This window comes from Kwoniella europaea, chromosome 1, assembly GCF_036810445.1.
Source record: "Kwoniella europaea PYCC6329 chromosome 1, complete sequence".
Lineage (NCBI taxonomy): Eukaryota > Fungi > Basidiomycota > Tremellomycetes > Tremellales > Cryptococcaceae > Kwoniella > Kwoniella europaea.
The window spans coordinates 15,878,313-15,900,972 of record NC_089487.1 but is presented as its reverse complement, the minus strand read 5'-3'; the positions used below and the strand labels follow the sequence as shown (position 1 = coordinate 15,900,972).

At 45.7% G+C, this 22,660-nt stretch overlaps 7 protein-coding genes across 7 annotated transcripts; 4 read left to right on the top strand and 3 right to left on the bottom strand.

The window, feature by feature from the left end:
• Nucleotides 1-235: 235 nt before the first annotated feature.
• V865_006054 (uncharacterized protein) lies at nt 236-2,370 on the bottom strand (the record flags this gene model as incomplete). The annotated part of the gene is made up of 3 exons (XM_066229816.1): nt 236-558; nt 616-727; nt 793-2,370. The coding sequence occupies 3 exons, from the start codon at nt 2,368-2,370 to the stop codon at nt 236-238; spliced, it is 2,013 nt and encodes a 670-aa protein (XP_066085913.1).
• Nucleotides 2,371-3,203: 833 nt separating this feature from the next.
• Nucleotides 3,204-6,228, top strand: V865_006053 (uncharacterized protein; the record flags this gene model as incomplete). Its single annotated transcript, XM_066229815.1, has 11 exons — nt 3,204-3,349; nt 3,400-3,506; nt 3,565-3,893; nt 3,964-4,421; nt 4,485-4,633; nt 4,690-4,835; nt 4,896-5,258; nt 5,315-5,481; nt 5,548-5,731; nt 5,786-5,884; nt 5,947-6,228. The coding sequence occupies 11 exons, from the start codon at nt 3,204-3,206 to the stop codon at nt 6,226-6,228; spliced, it is 2,430 nt and encodes an 809-aa protein (XP_066085912.1).
• Nucleotides 6,229-6,646: 418 nt separating this feature from the next.
• On the bottom strand, nt 6,647-8,106 carry V865_006052 (uncharacterized protein; the record flags this gene model as incomplete). Its single annotated transcript, XM_066229814.1, has 4 exons — nt 6,647-6,958; nt 7,021-7,079; nt 7,154-7,374; nt 7,445-8,106. The coding sequence occupies 4 exons, from the start codon at nt 8,104-8,106 to the stop codon at nt 6,647-6,649; spliced, it is 1,254 nt and encodes a 417-aa protein (XP_066085911.1).
• A 585-nt stretch (nt 8,107-8,691) lies between these two features.
• On the top strand, nt 8,692-9,486 carry V865_006051 (uncharacterized protein; the record flags this gene model as incomplete). The annotated part of the gene is made up of 1 exon (XM_066229813.1): nt 8,692-9,486. One exon carries the CDS (start codon nt 8,692-8,694, stop codon nt 9,484-9,486), a length of 795 nt encoding a protein of 264 aa, XP_066085910.1.
• Nucleotides 9,487-10,124: 638 nt separating this feature from the next.
• On the top strand, nt 10,125-11,093 carry V865_006050 (uncharacterized protein; the record flags this gene model as incomplete). Its single annotated transcript, XM_066229812.1, has 2 exons — nt 10,125-10,733; nt 10,800-11,093. 2 exons carry the CDS (start codon nt 10,125-10,127, stop codon nt 11,091-11,093), a joined length of 903 nt encoding a protein of 300 aa, XP_066085909.1.
• A 396-nt stretch (nt 11,094-11,489) lies between these two features.
• V865_006049 (uncharacterized protein) lies at nt 11,490-14,839 on the bottom strand (the record flags this gene model as incomplete). Its single annotated transcript, XM_066229811.1, has 8 exons — nt 11,490-12,742; nt 12,795-12,914; nt 12,969-13,281; nt 13,338-13,545; nt 13,650-14,149; nt 14,209-14,274; nt 14,344-14,448; nt 14,519-14,839. The coding sequence occupies 8 exons, from the start codon at nt 14,837-14,839 to the stop codon at nt 11,490-11,492; spliced, it is 2,886 nt and encodes a 961-aa protein (XP_066085908.1).
• Nucleotides 14,840-16,045: 1,206 nt separating this feature from the next.
• V865_006048 (uncharacterized protein) lies at nt 16,046-22,435 on the top strand (the record flags this gene model as incomplete). The annotated part of the gene is made up of 9 exons (XM_066229810.1): nt 16,046-17,473; nt 17,527-17,593; nt 17,649-18,057; nt 18,114-18,200; nt 18,252-18,373; nt 18,428-18,675; nt 18,736-18,899; nt 18,951-21,193; nt 21,264-22,435. 9 exons carry the CDS (start codon nt 16,046-16,048, stop codon nt 22,433-22,435), a joined length of 5,940 nt encoding a protein of 1,979 aa, XP_066085907.1.
• Between the last annotated feature and the right edge of the window lie 225 nt (nt 22,436-22,660).

Genomic DNA, 22,660 nt, shown 5'->3' with positions numbered 1-22,660 from the left:
GTGCGAATGAATCTACTACGGATGTGATGTCGAGGGTGATTACTCAGATAAGATGTAGGGAAGAGGTCATGATGTATCTCCATGAATTTTACGTTTACTCGTACACCAGCCAAAACAGAAAAAATAGTCCACAAATCCGACAACATGGTCAGATCACGTGACATCACATCAACTGCTGCTACAGTGGTGTTGGGGGGTAAGATGCGAGTAGTACAATGGATATCACTGCATGCATTTACCAAGCAAGGACAATCATCAGCCCTCCGGCTAGGCCTGTGATCACCCAGCCAAAACCTCCCACACTGGACTCGTAGCCGATGGACGAAGCAGAACTATCCTCAGCTAACACAGTGGCAATTCCGTCCCCTCCTTGGTGTTCAGCCATTCGAGTTTTTACTGCGCCAGTATCAGACGCTTCTTCAGTGTCGAATGGATTGGACCCTCCCGAGCCCCGAGTGGGAGTGGTCGATGTACCTACAGCTGCCATACCGACGACAGGAGTACTATCGCCCAAAGCAGCTGTCCCGGTCGTAGCTGTGATACAAGCTCGGGTAAAGCCTAAAACCACCATGAGCGAAATTCCCTCACATCGCACGTATATTACCGGTTACCTACCAGCATAGGCGTTCATCTGATCATTACTATTAGAAGATATCACACAGCTCGCACACGACTTGGCACTGTCCAAGGCTTCCGGCATGCAAATGCAGTCATCGTTTGTACATGTCTGTTCACACTAGTCAGCTTGTAAAGTTCGGACGGAATGCTGCAGGAGATATATCGTGTACTTACTTGTGCAAGCTCCAGCCAAAATTCACAGTCTCCCTGACAAGTCGAGTCGACAGAGGTTGAGAAAAAGGTATGTGCCGAATCAAGAGCAGAACTTAACGTTCCGGTCGATTGCCCAGCACTATCCTGACTGACAACAGACCCGAAAGCAGTTGATGTAGGAGTCGATCCAAGGTATGTGATGATGGAAGTAGGTTGTCCATTGGTATCTGTCGTACTGATAGTAGCTACTACCGCTTGCTCACTGACATTTGGCAATTGGGCTGCGATCCCTCCCATTGTACTACCTGCATTCCCCGTCGGTTGTGAGGTAGCAGAGGCAGCTTGACTCGCTAACACATCGGTGAGAACGTCCGAAGTTCCCGTAGCATCTCCACACTGCGCATCGATCGTTTCAGTAGGTTGGACTAAGCCTCGAAGTGAACAAGCTGATAAGTAAAGATTATATTGCTGGACTGCCTCTTCCGAACTTAGGCACTGAGCACACAATTGAGCTTGATATGTTAGTTCACAAGCACAGTTATCATCTTGACATCCATCAAGAGATGCAACGAAAGCTTGGCAATCCCCTCCAGAAGACAGACAAGGAGCATCAGATTGAGCTGTTGCGTTAAGTGACGAGGCAAGAGGGATTATACTTGTGTCGATGCACTCTTCTTCAACTTCGTCCGAGTATGGACTGGCTGACATTGCAGTGATGGAACTCAGCATAGCTGAATCGGAGTAGGGTGTGGTCGCAGATGTTGTAGTGGGGTTTCCGTATGGTACAGTACCTGACGAGAATAGGGAATTGGATGTTTCCGAGAATGACGATTCACCGACCATGGTTGTTGCTGTTGATGGACTTTCGTATGCGACAACCCCAGAGCCTGGATAATCAATATTTGTAGATGCGGTCGTAGTAGACGGAACGTCATCTCCGACCAAGCTCGATGTCAGATCTTCGAGACTTGCAGGGCTGCAATTGGTCTCCAGAAGCTCATCTGTACCGATTGTCGATGTCAATGTAGCTGCCAAGGAACTAGAGGAAGCTTCACTCTTATCGACGCTTGTTTTCGGGAGGGGATCAGTCGTAGTCGCCATATTATCGACAGCTGCCAAGTCTGAAGTTGAATTTGTTGCAATCCTTGCAGTGGACGCCAAGGTTCCAGCCGTAGCTGAGCCCGAAGCATGAGTGTAGCTGCCAGTGGGTCCAGCAAACTTGTACGAGGTACTGTACCCACTAGGATTCGAGTCTGGATATTGAGCATCCACTATTCCAGGAACGGAGGAAGATTGTCGTTCTTCGGATATACCGGTTGTTTCAGCGTCGAGGAGTGATTCATATATGCCGAGAATTGAAGCTGCGTGGCTCGTACTTCGAGAGGATGGCGTAGAGGTTGATGGATCGACAGCGACTACACCTGATAATTCCGTCGCCACATGACTCGGGACTGTAGTTGAAGTGAGGGGTGAAGCGGTAGTGCGTTCAGGTGTCGATCGTCGTAGTTGGGTAGCTTGTACATCGACCGAATAGTCCGTCGCTCGTGCTGATCGGAGGGCCAGGACGAGAAGTAGCAGACCGGTCCGAGGAGTCTTCATTTTATCACGAGTGGGACTACAGGTTGTGTTATCCGTGATATAGCTTAGCTCAAAGATCCTCTTCAGATTAATTATTTTCTGAGAAGTTGTGATTTATTGTTGTTTGGCTGGCAGATTGATTATATCACAATATTACGCTGGAACTTCATGTAGAAGCTTCTTAGTGATCAGTTTGGTATTATACTTGATTTATCGTCACTCCTCTCTGTTCGAGGGCTTTTAAGTTTTCTGTTCTGGTGGTCGAGGTTGAAAGAAGAGGATTTTTAGGATACTCTCTGGTGACTAGCAATGAGATTTGGACAATTGTCTCTGGCCCTACGAGCTAATCTTACCATGCACTTCATCGACCTCATGCCAGACGTGTTGAGATGCGTTTCAAGTTGTACTGTTATCGTTGACCTATTGTACATCTGGTACGCGTTAGAGAAGGATCAAAGGATTGAGCGTTTGACCCGATCTTTTGTGAGTCCAAGATGACGATAGAGCATCAAAATGTTGCTGTATGATTGTAGCAGGAGTCACGTCCGGCAAAGTAGATCAAGCAGTTGCAGACGATGCTGCTGGCCATGTTTTGGTATGCAGAAAAGACAAAGATAAAGAGCATGAAAGATGGGGTTGAGATTGTGAGAGTTACGTTTTTATCCCGAACCGGGGTTTATGACGTTCCAGTCAATCGCGCATCATTAAAATCACCTTTCATCCTTGCACATCTGGCTTACATCTTCATCGTACAAGACTCCTAAACTCATTTGGCCTTGGACTACTATCGATAGCGAAAACGTCCCACCAGGACTGTATGCAGAAACCGGGACAGTCTTACGAAGAACGGCAGGATGACGAATAGCATCACTTTCGACCTCATCACCAACGCCTCGTCCCCGGCTGATCTATTAAACCACTTGAAAGATCTGAAAAATGGTGTGATAGGAAATACATGGAAGAAAGTCGAAGTAGCAGAGGATGAGAGATTGCTCAAATTGTAAGCTTAGTATCCTGTAACGTCGCTTCAGAGCTGATTATACGAGATAGTCTGTTATCGTTACTTGAATACCCATCTTCGAATAAGGATGTGAACGAACCGATGGCTCTGGAATTGATGAGCGAAACAGCAGTGATCATAGGAGCTTTGGCAAATGGTGAGCTACAGGCTGCTGATCAGAAGAAGGATTTATGAGCTCACGATGAACATGTTAGTCGGACACCTGACCCTCCAACCTCTTCTTCTCTCTTCCACACCATCATCTCTCCTGACATTGATAATCTCCCTTACCACCTCTTCCCCTACACAGATACCGGCAAAACAACTGGATCGCATACTACCTCACTTGCTCAGAGCATTGAGGAACATCCTAGTCTCGACAGCAGATATGATTTGGGGTCACATGTGGGGTGTAGGAGCCGAGAGGAAGGTAGTTGGGACTGGACTCGTAGGTGAACAAGAGATAGTAGATACAAAGGGTAAACAAGCCGTTGGGAAAGGGTGGAAAAGTGAAGCTTCCAAAGCATTATCATTAGGCTTTGAGGTGAGCCAAGTCGACCGACAACTTCATCATCCTACGTGGATTTGCATCTAATACTACAGGTGATATACAGCCCAACAACCTATCAACATTATTATCTCTTCTCGAGACCCACTCTGATCCACAAATCCTCTTACCACTCTATCAACTGTTATCTCGTCTGGTAGCTCTCCCATCTCATCGTTCAGCCTTACTATCATATGCTCCTGAACCATCAACATCCACGGTCGAACTACCATTTATCATTCAGCATCTTCTCAATACCGTAATATGGTTGACACCCTCCTCAGGGGGTAGTTTCTATACGACACGAAAACCCAATACCAAGCTTATCGAAGCTTCCCTTGATCTTCTGGCTGCTCTAGTCAAAGGTCAACCTGCTTTATCGATCGCTATCAGGGCATGGAATTTGTATGACAACACTCGTAATCTTGAAGAAGAGGATGGAGCGAGAAAATCGGAATTTATAGGTATATTATTGGAATTGGTATCGAGTGGTCCAGTGAATACGAGAATAGCAGCTGCAAGCTGGTACGTCCCCCATTTTTGGGATATATCATAGATCAAGCTGATATGTCCTGGCTTGGCGAATAGTCTAACTAATGTGATCAAAGCGGATAAAGGCATAAGACCTACCGATCGTCTGAGATCAACCGCTATAAATTATCAATTACTGGATGAGATAATCAAGCTGCTTCAGTCTGAAGGGATGGAGGAGAGGATCAAGTTATGCTTCATTCTGGGTGAGTCCAGGTTTGGTTGCCGTGTACGCTCTGTTGCTGACGCGTTGCATCTTCAGCTGCACTGGTATCGGACGATGCTGCATTACAGAAAGCCGCAAGCGAGAAGGATTGTCCCTCTCGTCTTATTGGTATACTGATATCTGCTTTTCAAGAGGAAGAGAAGGGAGAGATAGGAAGTGATCTTGCATCAAGGAGCAAAGAGGTGAGAATTATGTCTCAAAGGTTTCACGGTCTTCGATTTGTTCTGACTCTTGTTGTCCAGGCGACGTTCCTTGCCCTCGCTTCATTGGCAATGCAACATGATCCCACCAGAACCCTCATATCAGATCATTCACCACCAGTCTTACCTTACTTGTTCAAAGCGCTCTCATCACCTTCGTACGGTGTGAGAGCAGCAGGATGTCAACTTGCTCGAGCTCTATCTCGAACCGTATCTCTCCTTAGAACAAGTCTGGTGGACAGCGGTGTAGGAGAAGAGATAATCAGATTATTAAGAAGAGAAGTGGAAGCTAGCAAACAGATTGAATTGAACGAGGAAGAAATCAGTGATAGAATATGGACAGTAGAAGTCGCTGCGACGGCTACTATATGTAATTTGATTACTGATTTTTCGCCTTTGAAGACTGTAAGTATACTTCTGACAAATCGACCAAAGCTCGCAGCTGATGATGCTGATTTTAGGTACTGCTAAGAGAAGGCGGCCTGGAATTGCTCTGTGATCTCACTAGATCACCATACGAACCCCTGGCTCTGAATGCGATGTGGGCGATCAAGAATTTGACGTACCATGCTATGGAAGCTACCAAGATTATGGTGACTACTACATTAGGCTGGGATAGACTGAGAGTGTAAGTGTTCTGCGGGAGATTCGTTATGACTGTTTGCATCGCTCATATATACCTTTCACTTTCCAGTCTGACTTCCCCATCAACCATCCAATCTCTTCGTGTACAAGCTCTCGAAATCACTCAAAACCTCTTTGCCGATTCTAGTATTCCAGAAATAACCAGGGCAGTAGAAAATTTCGGTGAAACTGAACTGTTTGATTCGATCATTCAAGCTTCCAGAGAAAGTCAAGATGCTGATCTGAGGATACCAGTGAGTGGACACTTACCGGAAACACGAGCTAGAGTCCTGACATGGCATTTGTAGGCACTTTATGTACTTTCCAATATCGCCTTGGGTAATGAGAAGATAAGGAATTCGATGGTGGGTAGAGTAGAAATTTTGGAAATACTTTCTACTTCTCTTGTAAGTTTTTTCCCATCCGATTCGATTGACTTTATATTAATCGGTTTGGTGAATCCTGGTAGAACTCTCCCAACGACTCTATCAAAATACCCACCCTTCGTACACTCCGACATTTGATTGAATCCAACTCAAATTCGAAAAACCCCAATCCCAATCACAGATCTAAACCGAGACAACAGATGATCGATATCTTCCAACCATACCAATTGAAGTACCGTCTGAAAGAGTTAGTGGAAAGCTCCCTGAATGTCAGTGTGAAGGAACAGTCGATTGGGCTCTTGGATGTTTTGGAGAGGGAGAGGGGGAATGGAGGTAATGGAGGGACTAGTTCAGGTGGGAGGTAAAGCATGTTATTGATTCGACATCAGTTGATGTTTTGTATATTTGAGAGTTTGTTGAATGTACATTGTACGAACATGAAACCCGATTATGGCAACAAATGATTTACATACAGGACCATCTCACATAATATTCATTAGATGCATATTTCGTATATATCACTATTAATTTTTTTCTTCTTCACTTGAATCGGTCTCACATGATATGAAAAGGGAAGATGACATGTATTCAATTACGTATTATATATGTTTCTTTGCTGAACTATAGCTACATCAAATGGCGGAAAATGATCTGAAAGGATGATATGGAAGGTGATCCCTGTAGACTCGATAAAGCAAGTGGACAGGTGATGTTCACATTTTGAAAGATTTACCGAGGTTGGTCGTGGTAGGTATTCCACTAGATTCATTTGGGCTGATTTGTCTAGTGGAGCTCACTGACGACTGAGTAACCTTGACCTCTTGCATCTTCCCTTGTGATATTCTCGCTCTCTCCGGGAAGAGGGATGGACGCGGCCATAGTGGTGAAACCGGAAGTTTGAGGGCTAGAAACAGTTGAAAGGGAAGGCTTGGAAGTTGGTGGAGTACTGACTGTAGAGGATGAATTGGGTGCACCGTAAGTGTTTGTACTACCGTTGGTGCTGTATCCTGATGTTGGTGGAGGAGCAGATTTGGCGGATTGCTGAGCTGAGGCGAGAATGGGTCGGAATACTCGCTCATGGACTTGGGTGGCTCCCTATACACCAAAAGATATCAGCAAAGAAGGTTCCCGACGTGAGTATGGAAGGTTGAACTTACTTGAGTTCGGGGGTGGAGGAGGTAAGCGAGGAACAACAATTTGACCGTGTAATATTGAGCTGTATAAATAGATGATTCACATCAGCTTATACAACCTCTCTGCAGATACTGTATTAATGAATATTCTACTTACGAATTTTTCTTTCCAAGAACCCAGCCATCAAACTCTCAACGGTTTGAATAGCACCAAGTACAACAAAGAATGATAAGAGTGACTTGACTTTTTGGTCATTTGCAGTAGTGTCAGGCTTGTCGAGGACAACAGCGGCGAGGTAGGTGGCAGGGAGGATGGTCAAGAGGTCGGTAATTGGAAGAGCGAGTCTGAGGACGTTGAGTGGGATGAGAAGAATGTAGCTATATGTTTGAGAGTATAAGTCAGCCTGATGTATACCTTTGTAAAGTACGATGAACTCCTTCCACTCACCCTAAAATACCGCCAACGACCAAGACAACTCTGTCCACTCCCGTTCTCTTCTCGAGATCTCTGACAGTTTGACTTCTACCTAATTGCTCTCTCAATTGAGCGATATAATTATTGGCAGTACCCTTGACGTTTTTAACGGCAGGATGGTCTGCTGCATTGTTGAGGTCGACTGAAAGCTTTCTGACTCTTTGTCTGATTCCCGTAGCAGCTTCGTTGGCCTTTTGTTGAACTTGACTGGACACTTGACTAGCCTTGTTCTGAGCTTGAGTAGCAGTCTCACTAGCCTTGCTGGAAGCTACATGAGCCTTATCGGTGACTGTCTGGGAAGTACTGTCGGAAGTGGTCCCACCAACACCGGCACCTGCACTCCTAGCGTGAATATCGGCAAAGTCTTGTTGACCATTGGTGTTGGTATCAGGGTAGACTTGAGTGTCGGGATAATCTTGTTTGATTGGGTCAGTGGGCACTACAGGCGGTCCAGAGACGAATGGGTTGTTGAATCCTGATGAGGGTGCTCCGAGGTGAGGGGCATTGATTGCACCTGAAGATGGGACGGTCGAAGTGGTCAAGCCGGAAGTATCGGTGACGGCTGGTTGTTTCGAGGTGAGGTCTGAGTTGGGACCTGCGAATGGGTCCACGTGAGCTGAGGTAGTTGGGTCCATTCTTTATGATTCGGTTGTGACCTTGATTGTTGAGATGAGATACTCGAGAGGGGAATGAGCGGTGTGGAATGAGGTTATATATATACCTTTGTTGGAGTGAATATGAATATGAATACGAATGAGAATGTCTTTGATTCCAGTGATGTCATGAACTGATGAGGTCGTCTGACGCAACAGCACAGTAAAACACACCACATAAATAACCGGTGACGACGAGGCACACATAATTCAACTCCCCAAGTGGCAGGTGACAGGTGGCACTCCGTTGTTACGATCCTTTGCTCCACCTGCAGGATGCAGAGGAAAATCTGCTGCGTCAAATAGTCACCAAGACTTCCCACAAAAGAGACTTTATGTGAGGTTGACAAAAGATTCTTCCACTTCCTGACTTCCAAGTTGCCTGCTCAGGAGTCTTGTGGGGTATATTAAACCCATTATGTTTACCGTAGGAACCCACATACCCCTTTGGAATATCCCATTTCCTTACCTCGTGACCAGCATTGCTTAACTTGCATCTTACCCCTATCACCCATTTCTGTGATGTTTTCTCCACTTGAATCGAAGATCTCGTATAAGATATAAGGCATGGCTGAGTCTCATCGTCCTTACCGAGAGGCCGAGAGCGACGATGAAGACGGTTTCGATTATGAAGGATATCAAAGATCCAAATTAGCGGACAGCCGAAAAGCTAACACCTTTGGTGGACCAGAGATCCACTCAAATTACGGATCCGATCTAAGAAGGACCTTCCTCAGAAAGGCAGACAGACGCTTCTCAGTGACTGATCACCAGTTCAACTCAGAGGGGGGCAGTCAAGTGGACCGTTCTCCTTCTACCAACCCACCATCTTCCGAACAAAGTACAACAGGCCTTCCAGGCAACCATGACAACCACTCTAGGGAGGTCGGACACCCACCAGACTATCAATTTCCTACTTCCAGCAGGCCCGATGGTACATCCATCGCCCAAGGGCACCATGATACCCATAGCTGGCAAGATGTACAAGTCCCGTCTCACGCATCGTATCTATACCCATACCCATACGCTACCCACACGGGTTTGCCACAAGATTGGAACCGAGTTCCATTTTCGGGACACTCTCGTCATCCTTACCTGCCTCCCTCTGTAGATACATACCAGAGCATCGCTCCGGATTCTCATGACAGTCGAGCGGTGAAGGAAGCGGTATACAGGGCAAAGATCGAGGCGCTTAGACCTGACCCCCGACATGTGAAAGCTGTGGAGAATAGCTATAGATACGACTACCGAAAAGCTACCGGTTACGACCTGAGATATGCCACTCGAGAAAGAGGACAAACAGAGTTCGACAGGGTGGAAGAGCAATTCTACAGGAGATATCCCGAGGCAGCAGACAGATAATTACAGCACATATGTAGGGACTGTATCTAAATCTTCAAGGACCATTTCTTACAGTATTCGCCACTTTGTACAGGCTGCACAGTAACAGACGCACTTGGATGTATTGACCGTGCTTATCGTCCTGGACAGTCTCGCCCGTTTTGAATGTAAACAGTCACTTCACTTTAAACCTCACCGAAGTTCTCAAAAGAGTTCAACATCCTTTCTTCTCTCTTAGAGTTTCGTCTTGTCTCAAATGACATCGAGGTGTGCACGATGCGTTTAGGATCGTGGTAATTCTATCAAAGGATAGTTCAACAGCTTCGACCATCTTTGAACTCAGCTGGGATAGTCTATCTATTCCCCTCATAGTCCTCGGTTTATATATGTGTCTATATCAACATACCAGCCGAAAACTGATGTGAGCATGATTCAACTTTATACAATATCCCCATTCCCCATTGCTCCATTTTCCGACCGTGAATTTAAATCACTTATCCTTCCCAAGATTTGATCATTGATTATGTCTGACTCTGAAGATCTTTTAGAGCACCAGAAGGCGGAGTGACCTTAAAGGAGGTATTGATTGGTAGGTTGAAGAAACCTATCACCGTTGGATCCTTATCGCATCAGTTCCCAATGGATCCAACTGATCGCCGATGCTAACCCACGCTCTTGCCGCAGAAGATCCGAGCAGTTTAAACCAACGAAGCACGCCTGTCGAGCTCGAAGCCACCACTGGCGCAAGCGATCCTCCCATCGATCAGACATGTGTCTCCACTCCTTCTTCTCCTGAGGACCAGGAGCCTGCCAATCCCAAGTGGAACGTCCTAACAGCAGTGTTCAAGCCGTCCTCATCCCCGACGTACTATACTCACACTGAAGCTCACCATACTGATGGTTCAGAATACGGCATTTCCCCTCATACATGGGAAGGAACGAACAATATCAATACCACAATATACGAAAACAGAGCTGAGAAGCAGTTGAAAGAGATATACGGTCATTCACCGGCTTATAATTCTGATCAACCTTCTTACCAAGGTGGGAGTCGTGGGACATGTCGTCAAGGTATGATGTGGACCGGTGTCTGTACCAACGATGTCGGGGGTGATGAACGATTTACCAAAAACTCATCCCATCATGCATCCCCTTCGGGATATAAGAATTTACCAAATAACGATCAAGTCTTCTCCTCACACGCTTCCAGCTTCCAAGCTCCCGCAGGACTCGCAGGACCTAGGGAAGTCGGACTTTCTTATGCACCTGTCAGGCATTGACAAAGTTTTCCACAAGAACACCAATGCAATGTTGATCGTGAGACTTTCCATAAGGAACAAGAAGAAGTATCTTCTTTTCCCGGTAAAGTAGATGATAGCTTCCCTTCTCTATCTGGACCATCTACGAAAACGAATACTAGTCCTTCGCCTCTCCCTGTTTCTAGTGGTAGTGGTTACACGAAGTCATGGGCGAACATCGCAGCTGCTGCCGGGCATAGCACCAAGGCTCCTAAATCCGAAGAAGAAGAAAAGACCATTCATCACAAGGTATCTTCCGCCACCTCTGTACCGCGATGTCCCGGTGGGTCATGTGCGAAGGTAGCTGCAGGAAATCAAGATGGAAAGTGAAGTCGAGGATTTACTATTTTGTATTTGCTTTGCTGTTTGTTTTCTAGTCGGACTTGCGATATTGTCGTAGGTAATACTTGATCAGATAAGTGCGGTGATCGTTTCGAGACATTTGTGTAAAATCAGATCGCAATGGAGTAAACGTAATGCATTGATTGTAATAGATTTGGTTCTTGACATCTAGTCGTGCAATAAACATGAAAATGGAAGTGAAAATAAGAATGAACATCCGTATAAAACCATTAAAACCAATAATCTAAACAAAATAAACAAATTAAAACAGAAGGAAAGTCAAGTGGACATCAATTTAATATACTTGATATTATCAAACCCCACTTTCTTCCTCTCCCACTCTCCTACGCATTCCTGTCCACTATTCACTATATCTTGTTTGATCTACCTTAAGATAGCTCTATCACTGCCCTGTAACAGACTTTCAAACAGCCCCATTGCCGATTTCTCATTCCTCAATTGTATCATATATATAATACCTGTTCTTTTCCCTTTATCCGAAATCTCAATGGCCACTCCAGTTTTAGCTACTCTTTCCACACCATCAGTGAGGATAATCGTACTAATTATAATCTGTGATTTTGATGAATCATTCTCTACCACAAGTTGTTTCAATGGTGGACCTTGTTTTTGAACATATAATTTCAATTTACCCGAACCTAAGGATTTCCATTTTTGATGTTCCTGTTTTAAGAAGATCTTACATTTCATTTGAGCCGATATTACCGTTGGTCCAGTCAACGAAGTGATTTCTTGTTCTTCTCCATCCACCGGTTCATCCTCATCACCTTCTAAATCACCATCATCATTCTCACCAGTAGCTTGATCACCCGTCAAAGGAGATGATCGACCCACACCACCCATACCCATATTATTGGGTACATTGTGATTTTCGAATGATGAAAATCTAGCAGAAGGGGGTTCAGGTGCACGTAATGGCTCCAACGATCTGGATCTTGCAATTAGGTGATTTGGGTTTTGAGCAAATGGAGGGATCACTGGTCCACCGGGGAGACCAGAACCAGAGTGTCCCTGATCCGACATGTGAGATCCACTAGGTCGAATGGAAGGTACAGGCGGTAAATCACCGTTCATATTTAGCCTAGGTGCAGATTGGACCGATCGACCAGATGGAGATCGAGGTAAAGGCGCACCAGCCATACCGGTATGGTCGAATCCCATCCCTGGCATGGGCGGTATCTGAGGAGCGTGCTGTTGGGGAGGAGACTGCATGTTATTTGATTGAACTCTAGGTCTAAGACTCGCTCCTCTAGGTGGAAGGACTGCCATCGTCGGTGCACCACTCGAAGAAGCGTTGTTGTAAGGTGGTATCCCTTGAGGGGGTGGCATAGACTGTGGAGGAGTTGGACCCCGAGGCCAGGCGATAGCTTCTCCAGGTTGCAGGGATATTTGGCTCATTTGTGATACCAAAGCGTTACCTCCCAAAGGCATTGGGGGACCTTCCGGTTGATCGCCTGGACGAGGACTGGTAGCGGGTGAAGAGGAGTTGGAGAATGGACTAGGATACCGGAGTGGTGGGAAAGAGGATTCGTTGGATCGATTTTCAGTCGATGCGATAGAAGGAGATCGAGGATCAGGATTGATAGGTGACGGGGCGGCAGTGGACGGTCGAGTAGCTGTCGAAAGGGGTCAGTGACTGGGTGAGTGGTAAACCCAACTCTCACTTACCTCCCGAAGCGAAGTCTATACAATCGAGCAGATCCTTCATGATCTGATCTCTAGCAATATCCGATTCAGCGTGAATGACGAACGTTTCCTTCTTCATGATCATGACGGTCAAGACGTTGGCTATGATTACTAAATCAGCTTAGTCGGAAGATAACATCGTAACAGCTGACTCACCTTGTTGACCCTCCGCGACCATCAGATGTTTGCCAGCCAATGGAGGATAACTCAACCACATCTCGGGCATTGGTCCACCATGTCCGACTCTATCAGGCTGTTCCCTCGCGACTTGTTGGGCCTTGGAAGCCTTTTCCGACGCTTCCATCCACTCTGCTACCAGGAATAAATCGGATAGTATGAATATATGCGCTCTTCGATGAATGACCTGTTGTCCTGTTGAGTTTGGGGTGAAATACACGGTCACATCGTGGGATGATCTAAGTGATCTGGTGAAGGGCAGTGATGGAGGATTCATTTGCAGCTTGCATTTCTGTGATCGCAATGAGGATCAGTCGTCTATTGTATGGCACGATGTTCTGTACTCACTTTCGTTGTCATCGAGAACAGGTCGATGGTCCTCTCCGGATCAATCCTCAACTCCAGATCTGACAAAGGCGCAGTAGCAGAAGTTGGTGCAGATGCGGACGAGGCAGCATTTGTCGAAACCTGGATTTGCGGTCTCCGTTGTGGTGATTGAGTCATACTAGTCATGTTGGTGACAGCTGAACCACCAGAATTTCTATCTTCGATTCTACTGCTGAATGGTGAGAAGCTGAACCATCAGTCAGAATTGGATTGATTATTCGACAACAGCCCGATCAGGTTAGATAGCCTAAATCGAAAGCAAATTTCACTCACTTCGTATGTGACTCCATTGAACTGTCCATTGCCGAACTTGTCCTACTGATCCTTTCTTTTTCTGACCAACTAGGTTCTCTTGAATTTGGTGCGGTGCCAGCAGCAACACCACCAGCGACAACGTTCCCACTCAACCTGTTTTCCTGAGACTCATCATTATCATTCTCACTGACATCCGCTTCCAATCTCGATTCTACAATATTGACCAGATCCTCTAGCCTTTGATTGGCGACTACCAGTAATTTGTGATCGCTTCTACCTTCTTTTGTACTTCTCAATAACCTAGAATAAAGCTTCTTGTAATACCTTAATCGGGTGTACGGTAAGATGAATAATGCGTCCAATGACCATTGAGTCAAAGGCGGTGTGGGCTGGCAGCTGACAGAGATCTCTTGTAAGATTCCCCCAAGGAGCTGATTACGTGTGACTGGTTGATAGGAGTCGAACCCTGTGAGAAAATTGGTACTGTATTTGTGATAGGCTGGTTCCAGGTCGTCAATCTGTGTCATGACAAAGTGAGTTTACGATACCTGGAGAACAAGACAGAGAGTTGACTTACCCATCTCATCAGTAGGTCCCCTAAAGCTTTCGGACTAGATGGGTTAGGTCCAATTTCTTTCAATTTCTACAGCCAGTTGATCATCAACCACCATTTCTTTGCTCACAAGGTCGACGAGACGTCTATGTCACTCACCGTTCCAAACGCTCGATTCGCTCTATACACAGCCTCGACACATCTGAACATAGCATCCAATTTGGGCGGTGGGAAATCCTTTCTCGACCATGCTGCTGCTACTTTCTGCAAACCATCGCATCACATTCTCACCAATCAGTCTTCAATCAACCTATTCTATCACTGTTTGACTCACTCGTATGACCAGACTCAACTGTTCCACGTAAATCCTCTCACTATCTATGAGATCAACGAGTGGATTCCGCTTTGACCCCTCTGAACCGTCGAGCGTCGATCCATGTCCTGAAGCTGCAGATGCTGATCTCGATACGTTTACACTGGCAGGATCAGATACACTTCTAGGCTGGGGCATCTGCATAGGGTACTGTTGTCCGTTGGGATGCTGCCATTGTTCTTGCTCTACTATAGGTGATGGCGAAGGTGATATCGAAGGGACAGGAAAACCCGGATATGTAGGTCTAGAGGGACCTGCTGTAGAGGTTTGATAGGATGTCATGACCAGATAAAACCAGATATGAAGAGTATAGTCGATGGAATAGGATCTAAAGCTGGTAGGTCATCGAGGAGGAAATTGTTGATTAGTGATTGCGGATCGAACAAGATGTGTGTAAAGTTTCGTTTGTGTGGTCGTTTCAAGTTTTCCTGTTCTTTTCGTCAATGTTCGTTTGTACTGATTATTGCTTTGATATAGACGTTTCCATCGATCGTATCTACTTGTTATTCCTTTCCTTTCCTTCCACTGGGATGATTATAGATTGTTGGGGGATAAGAGAGATGGATTGATGAGGTATGCTTTGTCAATGGATGAATGGTTGCTGTTTGCTGTCTTTTTCGGGCTCCGTGCACAAACAAAGTACAAAAGTGTTGAACCTGAACTAAACCACTAATCACTCAATCGTAATCAATCTTGGCGGTTATCCAGTGGATCAAATCGAGATGAGTCCCCTACAATGGTTTTCCCTTTGCTGATCCCTATGAGAGATGTCGAATGGTGAAGGCGAAGTGCCGAGGGTATGCTTAAAAATGGGGTGTGAGTGGGAGTGAGAGTGCTGCTACGGATGTTTGAAGGTGACCCAGATGTTATGCTGTTATGGTGCGCGTGTAGGAGGACAACGTTGTTGTTTGATCGCATATCAACAGTCAATCATTGGGACCGGGCCTGGGCGTGGCCGTGTCAAGACGGAATCAAAACCACGCTGGGTGTACTAAATGGTAGGAGTGTATATGGTTTACCTGATAAACTCCGGCAAGGAAAAGAAACGTGTACGTACGTTACCCTTGTGATTGAGTGGGATAAAAGGATAAAAGTGTAGATAATGCTAAATGATAAACGATTAGACCAGTCAAACGAATCACTCGTCAACGATCACCGGGTCAGTCAACCAAGGAGGAAAAAGGTTGATACAGTCACTGTACAAGTCAGTTCTCTCCTTTTCAAATCACTCTTTCATTCTCATTCTTCATCCTCTTCTTTCTTTGTAACATAGGTCCTTTGGTCTAGACAGCAGCGCCCGTGCTCGACTGACAACAACTCTTTCCGTCATTTCCTTTTCCTCTTCAGGTTCAGGTTTAGGTCGAATCGACATTACCAACATATATGGCGTAGTCCGATCCGCCAACATACAAACCATACGACCGACATCCTAATTGAGTTTCTTTTTCACCATCCAACACCAACAATACATATACATACCGATTCAAAATGTCACAAGGCGAAAACGTATCTACGCCTTCATCCATTTCCAGAAGTCGAATGGGAAGTGCGGTGAAACCGAGATCGTTCACGAGGGTAACCTCAAATGGAAGTATCTCGGAACCAGGTCAAGGAAACAGACCATCTATCAAAAATTCACCGTCCGAATCTAGTCGTCGTAAACCCACTTTCACCACCTCCTTGAATTATCCAGAAGTACTTCCTGCCCCGACGTATTTCGCTAATGAAGGTGAATTACAGAGGAGTCAGAGGAAATCAAAAGTCAACGCTTTGACCAAGCTGGATCGTGCTGGTACTCCCATTCAAATGAATAGTGGACCAACTGCAACATCCTTCTTACCTTCCTCTGCTCAGACTCAACAGCAGCCTCAACCTATCGCTGGACCTTCCGCTCAGCGTAATCCACTACATCGACCGGTGGTGGTCAATCCGCCGTTCAACCCTTCATCTGTACGTCAGGAGGCTCCAAGGCACCCTGCTCCTCGGACTACTCCTCGTCTATTCGAGATAGACGAATGTCCAACCTACTATCCCACGGAAGAGCAGTTTACAGATTGTATGGGTTACATAGCATCTATAGCGGACGATGCGAGACCTTACGGAATATGTAAGATCGTCCCGCCTGAAGGATGGAAAATGCCTTTCGTACTGGATTCGGAAACGTTTAGATTCAGGACTCGTTTACAGAAGTTGAATAAGCTGGAAGCTGCTTCAAGGGCAAAGATAAACTTCTTAGAACAACTATCAATGTTTCATAATCAATCAAATAACAAGGAAGAGATTACTATACCGACGATCGAAAGACAACCTCTGGATGTATGGAAATTGAGAAAGGAAGTCAACAGATCAGGAGGTTATTTGGAATTGGATAGAACGAAAACATGGTCGAAGATCACTGATTCGTTAGGGTTGAAATCGACTTGGATCCCTCAAGTCAGAGAAGCATATATGAAGATTGTTCTACCATTCGATAATTATTCGGTGAGAGCGAAATCCGCTTCCGTATCACCTCTAACCCCGTTAAACGGCAATACAAATGGGAATGTGAAACCGCCAGCTTTCAGTACGGATGCTCCCCCATCACCCAGTCAATCTCGTTCGGTAGGGAGGATGGGATCGATCAAAACTAGTCCGCGAACCCGAACTAGCAGTAGGATGTCAGGTGCAAGCCTGGGTGTGGATCCTCAATCTTTGCCCTTGACTACTGCACCCTTATCCGACGTCAGTGGACTTCAAGCTGCTGCTGAGATTGAAAGGCCGTCATCAGCTACGCCCTCTCTGACCACCTTCACGATCAAAGTCCCTGGTTTTTCGAATCGGGATGGAAGTGAAAGTGAGTTGAGCGATGCCGAAACTTCATCAGATGGATCACCGAAGAAGGGAAAGGACGGAACACCAGAATACAAGAAAGGCGACGTAAGTGGGTCCCACATTTGGAAGAGAAGTAGATGCTCAATGAATTTGTGCAGATCTGCGAGATATGTCGTTATGGTCATACGGCAGAAAAGATCCTACTATGCGATGGATGTGATAGAGGTGCGTGCCAAGTGATTCCTGTACTCGGTTCAACAGCTAATATGGATGTTTGTAGGATTCCACACATACTGTCTTGATCCACCATTATCATCCGTGCCCGCCAACGAGGAATGGTTCTGTACCTCGTGTCTACTCAGTCAAGGCGATGATTTCGGATTTGGCGAAGGGGAAGATCATTCTGTAGCTTCGTTCCAAGCGAGAGATGCTTCTTTCTCTTGGCATTGGTGGAATCGCCATCGCCCTGTCCCATCATCTACCTCATCGTCTCCCTCTAGGACTAACAGTGCTAGCCATGTGTCCCCACAAACGCCAAGTAAGCCTGCGAACCCCCTTGCTAGGAATTTCGGTAAAGTCACAGTCACCGAAGATGATGTTGAGAGAGAGTTCTGGAGGTTGACGGAAAGTCAGACTGATACGGTCGAAGTGGAGTATGGCGCGGACGTGCATTCGACCACTCATGGCAGGTAAGCAAGCTAGCCCAGCATCAATGTCCAGTGACTGATCAGCTTTTGCTGGATAGTGCTGGACCAACCATGGAGACACATCCACTTGATCCCTACGCTGCTGATGGTTGGAATCTGAATAATATGCCCATATTGCCCGATTCGTAAGTATTTCCTCTCGAGATCGAGCGTCACTGACTTGATCATTGTCATAGACTACTACGCTATATCCGATCGGATATCTCAGGTATGACGGTACCGTGGATATATCTCGGAATGATGTTCTCAACCTTTTGTTGGCATAACGAGGATCATTATACATACAGTGTCAATTATAGTGAGCTATCCGTGTGTTCTCCGATGACGCGTGTAGCTCATTGAACATGTGCAGTGTATTGGGGAGAAAGCAAGACTTGGTATGGAGTACCAGGATCCGATGCCGAGAAATTCGAACAAGCCATGAAGTCCGAGGCTCCCGAACTATTCGAACAGCAACCTGGGCTTCTCTTCCAATTGGTCACTATGATGAATCCGGGTCGCGTCAAAGAGGCCGGCGTCAAGGTAGTCGCATGTGATCAACGACCTAACGAATTCGTTATAACTTTCCCTAAAGCCTACCATTGCGGTTTCAACCATGGTGTGAGTTCTAATTTATCGTAATGATCCTCCATCAGTACTAAACAAACGAAATGAATCCAGATCAACATGAACGAAGCTGTCAATTTCGCGTTGCCCGATTGGCTGCCTGATGGCAGAGAAGCAGTGATGCGATATCAGCAGCACCTGAAACCACCTGTCTTCTCTCATGACGAACTTCTGATCACTATTACGCTATACTCTGAGACCATCAGAACTGCCTTGTGGTGAGTAGGATGGAAAATCTTGCCAGAACCGAACTCATTTTAGGATTTTAGGCTCAAGGATAACCTGTCGGTAATGGTTGAAGACGAGACTCGTCGTCGAGACCAACTTCGTCTGACTTTCCCTTCCTTGGCGGAAACCCTAACAGAAGAAGACGGTTCGGAAGAACAATATCAATGTTCAGTCTGCAAATCATTCTGTTACCTTGCCCAGATCACTTGTACCTGTACGAAACTAGTCGCTTGTCTTGATCATGCGGATCAACTTTGCTCCTGCCCCAAATCGAAGAAGACGCTGAGGAAGCGATACACCGAGGCCCAGCTGGAAGAGATACTAGCCATAGTCGCTGCTCGAGCTGCTCAACCGGATGCTTGGCGAGCCAGACTATATGCCCTGCTAGAAACACCTCGACCAGCATTAAAATCCATGCGTGCTCTCGTAGCGGATGGCGAGAAGATCGCTTACCCCATGCCCGAAGTACAGAGTCTTCGAGCTTTGGTTGATCGAGCGAATAGCTGGGTAGAAAGAGTATCGCTTCTCGTCACTAGGAAAAGTGCCGGTAGAAGAAGGAAAGGGAAGAAGGAGGAAGATGAAGATGAAGAGACGAACATCGACAGAAGTCCGGAAAACCTATCTGCTCTTCTTCATGAAGGCGAAAAGCTGGCTTTTGATGCTCCGGAAACACTTCAACTTCGACAAACCCTATTAAACATCCAGAATTTCCAATCTGAAGCTACGGTCATCCTGTCGACTCCTGAAAGCACCTTAGATCTTGAGAAATGTAAGACCGCTCTGATCCTGGGAGAAAGCCTGAACCTCGATCTACCGGAGATTACCGCTATAGCCAATATCGTCAATCGATTGTCGTGGTTCAGGAAAGTCGAGGAAGAAGTGGACGATCGAACTCTTGAATTCGATGATACGGTCAAACTGCTAGATCAAGCTGAAGAGTACGGTATACCTGAAGATCATCCTACGATCGCTGAGCTGAAGAAACGCAGGCAAAGGGGTGCAGAATGGTTAAATGCTGTAGATCGACTATTCAATGCTCCTCGCATCAAGATCGAGGAGATATCGGAGCTCATAGAGGGCAAAGAGCTCATACCTGTTTCAACGGACAAGATGCGCCAACTTGAAAGTATTCGAAAGACCGTCTTGAACTGGCAAGCCTCAGCCAAGAACTTCTTGTTGTCTAATGGATCCGCACTGGCCGCTTCGCGACTATGCAAGAACGTCTCAATAGCTTCGGCACCTATCAACCGAGTTGAGATACCTGAAATCATAGAATTGCAAGCGGAATTAGAACACCACAACCAATGGCAATGGGAGATAGCCTCTGTTTTGGAAGTACCAATAGCGAAAGTCGCCAGTACGATGAATTATCTCAAGAGGGAATTCGAGACGCACTTATCGCCGGAAGATGACGAACCAAATGATGAATTTGTGTGTTTCTGTCGAGGGATGTCCGGAGCAGTCATGGTCACTTGTCAAAATTGTTTGGGAGAATATCATCCGAAATGTGTAGGGATCTCACCTAAATACGCTAATAACCCGTATCAATGTGAGATGTGTCAGCGACTCCTTCCTGGTTTATCACCTTCATTGAATGACTTTGGATCGGTTGTGGTATCGCAAAGATGGAATTTCAAGATTGTCCCTCCTGAATTTAAGGTAGCTAAAGAAATTGTCGAAATGGCTTTACGATACTCTACCGTGATACTCAAGATCATCGACCCGTTAGATGAAACTTGTCAACCTTATTCTAAAGATATTGAGAAAATCCAACATACCATTCGAAAGATCTATAATTTACCTTTACTGTTGGATGCTACGAATATCCATACAGGTGAAAGGGTAGTTTATATTAAATGGTTATTCAGAAGATTACAGGATTGTATCAAATATCATAATGGTTTATCGTCCACATCCATCGGTAATGGTAATGGCACGAATGGACTGAATGGTACAGCAGGAAGAGAGAAGAGGACAAGAGGTAGAAAACCCAAATTAATCATCACTCAATCTTATCCGAGGGAATTTCACTGCATATGTGGTCAACCCGAGTCAACCTACGATAATGGAAGGTTTGGTGCGACGATTGAATGTGCGAAGTGTAATCAATCGTATCATTCATGTTGTGTGAAAGCGCCTCCTGAATTATTGGCTCAAATACATAAGACGACTGATGAAGAAAACGGTACCGGAGGTAATAAGACTTTCTGGAGATGTCCTTGCTGTACCGTCAAAGAGGCGAAATACTATCTGAAAGGTGTTGAAGTAAGAGTACAATTTAAGGGTAAGCATAAACTCTTCCACTTTGGACGACTGAGATGGTTCAGCATTGACTTTTCGTTTCTGTCATGTAGAACAAGTTGGAACTGATCAATATATCGATTATCGATCGACCATCAATGAATATGCTGAAAAACCAATAATGGTCAATCTAAGACATTCGACCGATGTGGTCTTATTGGAATGTTCGAAATTCATCGCTCCGATTTTACCTGAGGATTTCGTGAGAGATGATATCGACGAAGGAGGTGAAGGAAGTTCGAGAAAGAGAAGGAAAGTCAGACCATCTGACATTCACCCTACTACGGCGACAGCTGTAGGAGAAGTTCATGTTCACACGCCTTCTTCATCCACCCAAAGAATGTTTAACGGTAATGGCAGTGGACCTCAGACGGCTTATCCTTCACCTGTCACTCATCCTTTACCTCAACCTCAAACTGCCAGGATGTCCGATCCAGTGCCTACTCCTCAATACCTTGAATCTAGGTCGAATGGTAATGCTCATAGCAATGGTAATAGTCCTACTCCACCTACCGCCGTACCATCGCCGCCTGTCCCACAAGTCTATCCACCTCAGACAGCTACTAGATCCCCTCCTTCGATGGTCGTTCCGAACTCTGCTCCATTGGTCAAATCGACTTCACCGGTGAATTCCAACAAGTCCATTTCACCTCGACAGCCACCTCCGCATGTACTGCCCGCAGCTGAAGAACCTGCAGTGGCCACCGCAGAAGATGGATTACATGATCCGCCTCCTCAATCTCTTACAGAACAAAGTGAAGTACCTGGCACTCAAAATATCCCGGAAGTACCTCCATTACGAATCAACATCTTCAATCGGAATGAAGCACAACCACAATCTCAGCCAACAGTCAATGATAAAGATCAACGTCTACAGGAATCTGGAACGGAAAGACCTAGAATCAGCAGTGGTAGTATAAGTCCACAGAAGAGGAAGATGCTTCTTGAAGCTGAAAATATCATCGATTTGTCCGGGGATGAAGATGAAGATGGAAACGGGGACGGTGATGTACCACAACCGTTACCTACTCAGTCTCCCAGGGAAAGAGAAAGGTCTCGATCAGGTTCAGGTTCGGGTGGATTACCTCTTGGTCATGCGATGGTAAGATCGAGTTCAAGAGAATCTCAATCACAAGGCGGGTTGCAGTTGAATAGGGTGAGATCGAATTCGAGATCTACACAGGGGTCCAATGTACATGATGCAATTGTGGTTGATGATGATTAGGTAGGAAAACACAGATGGATCATGTCTTATCTTTTTCCTTCAGATAAAATAGATCGTATTGTTCATTTTAAGCTACATCCCGTATTTTTAGTTTTATTCGTTTCTTTGTGTATCCTGTGTATTAAGGTATATATACTATCTGTATATCATGTATCATGCGATTGTGCTGTTACTCTTGACTATGCAGTACTCGAGTATGTTACTGTAGCATATAAGATGATACAT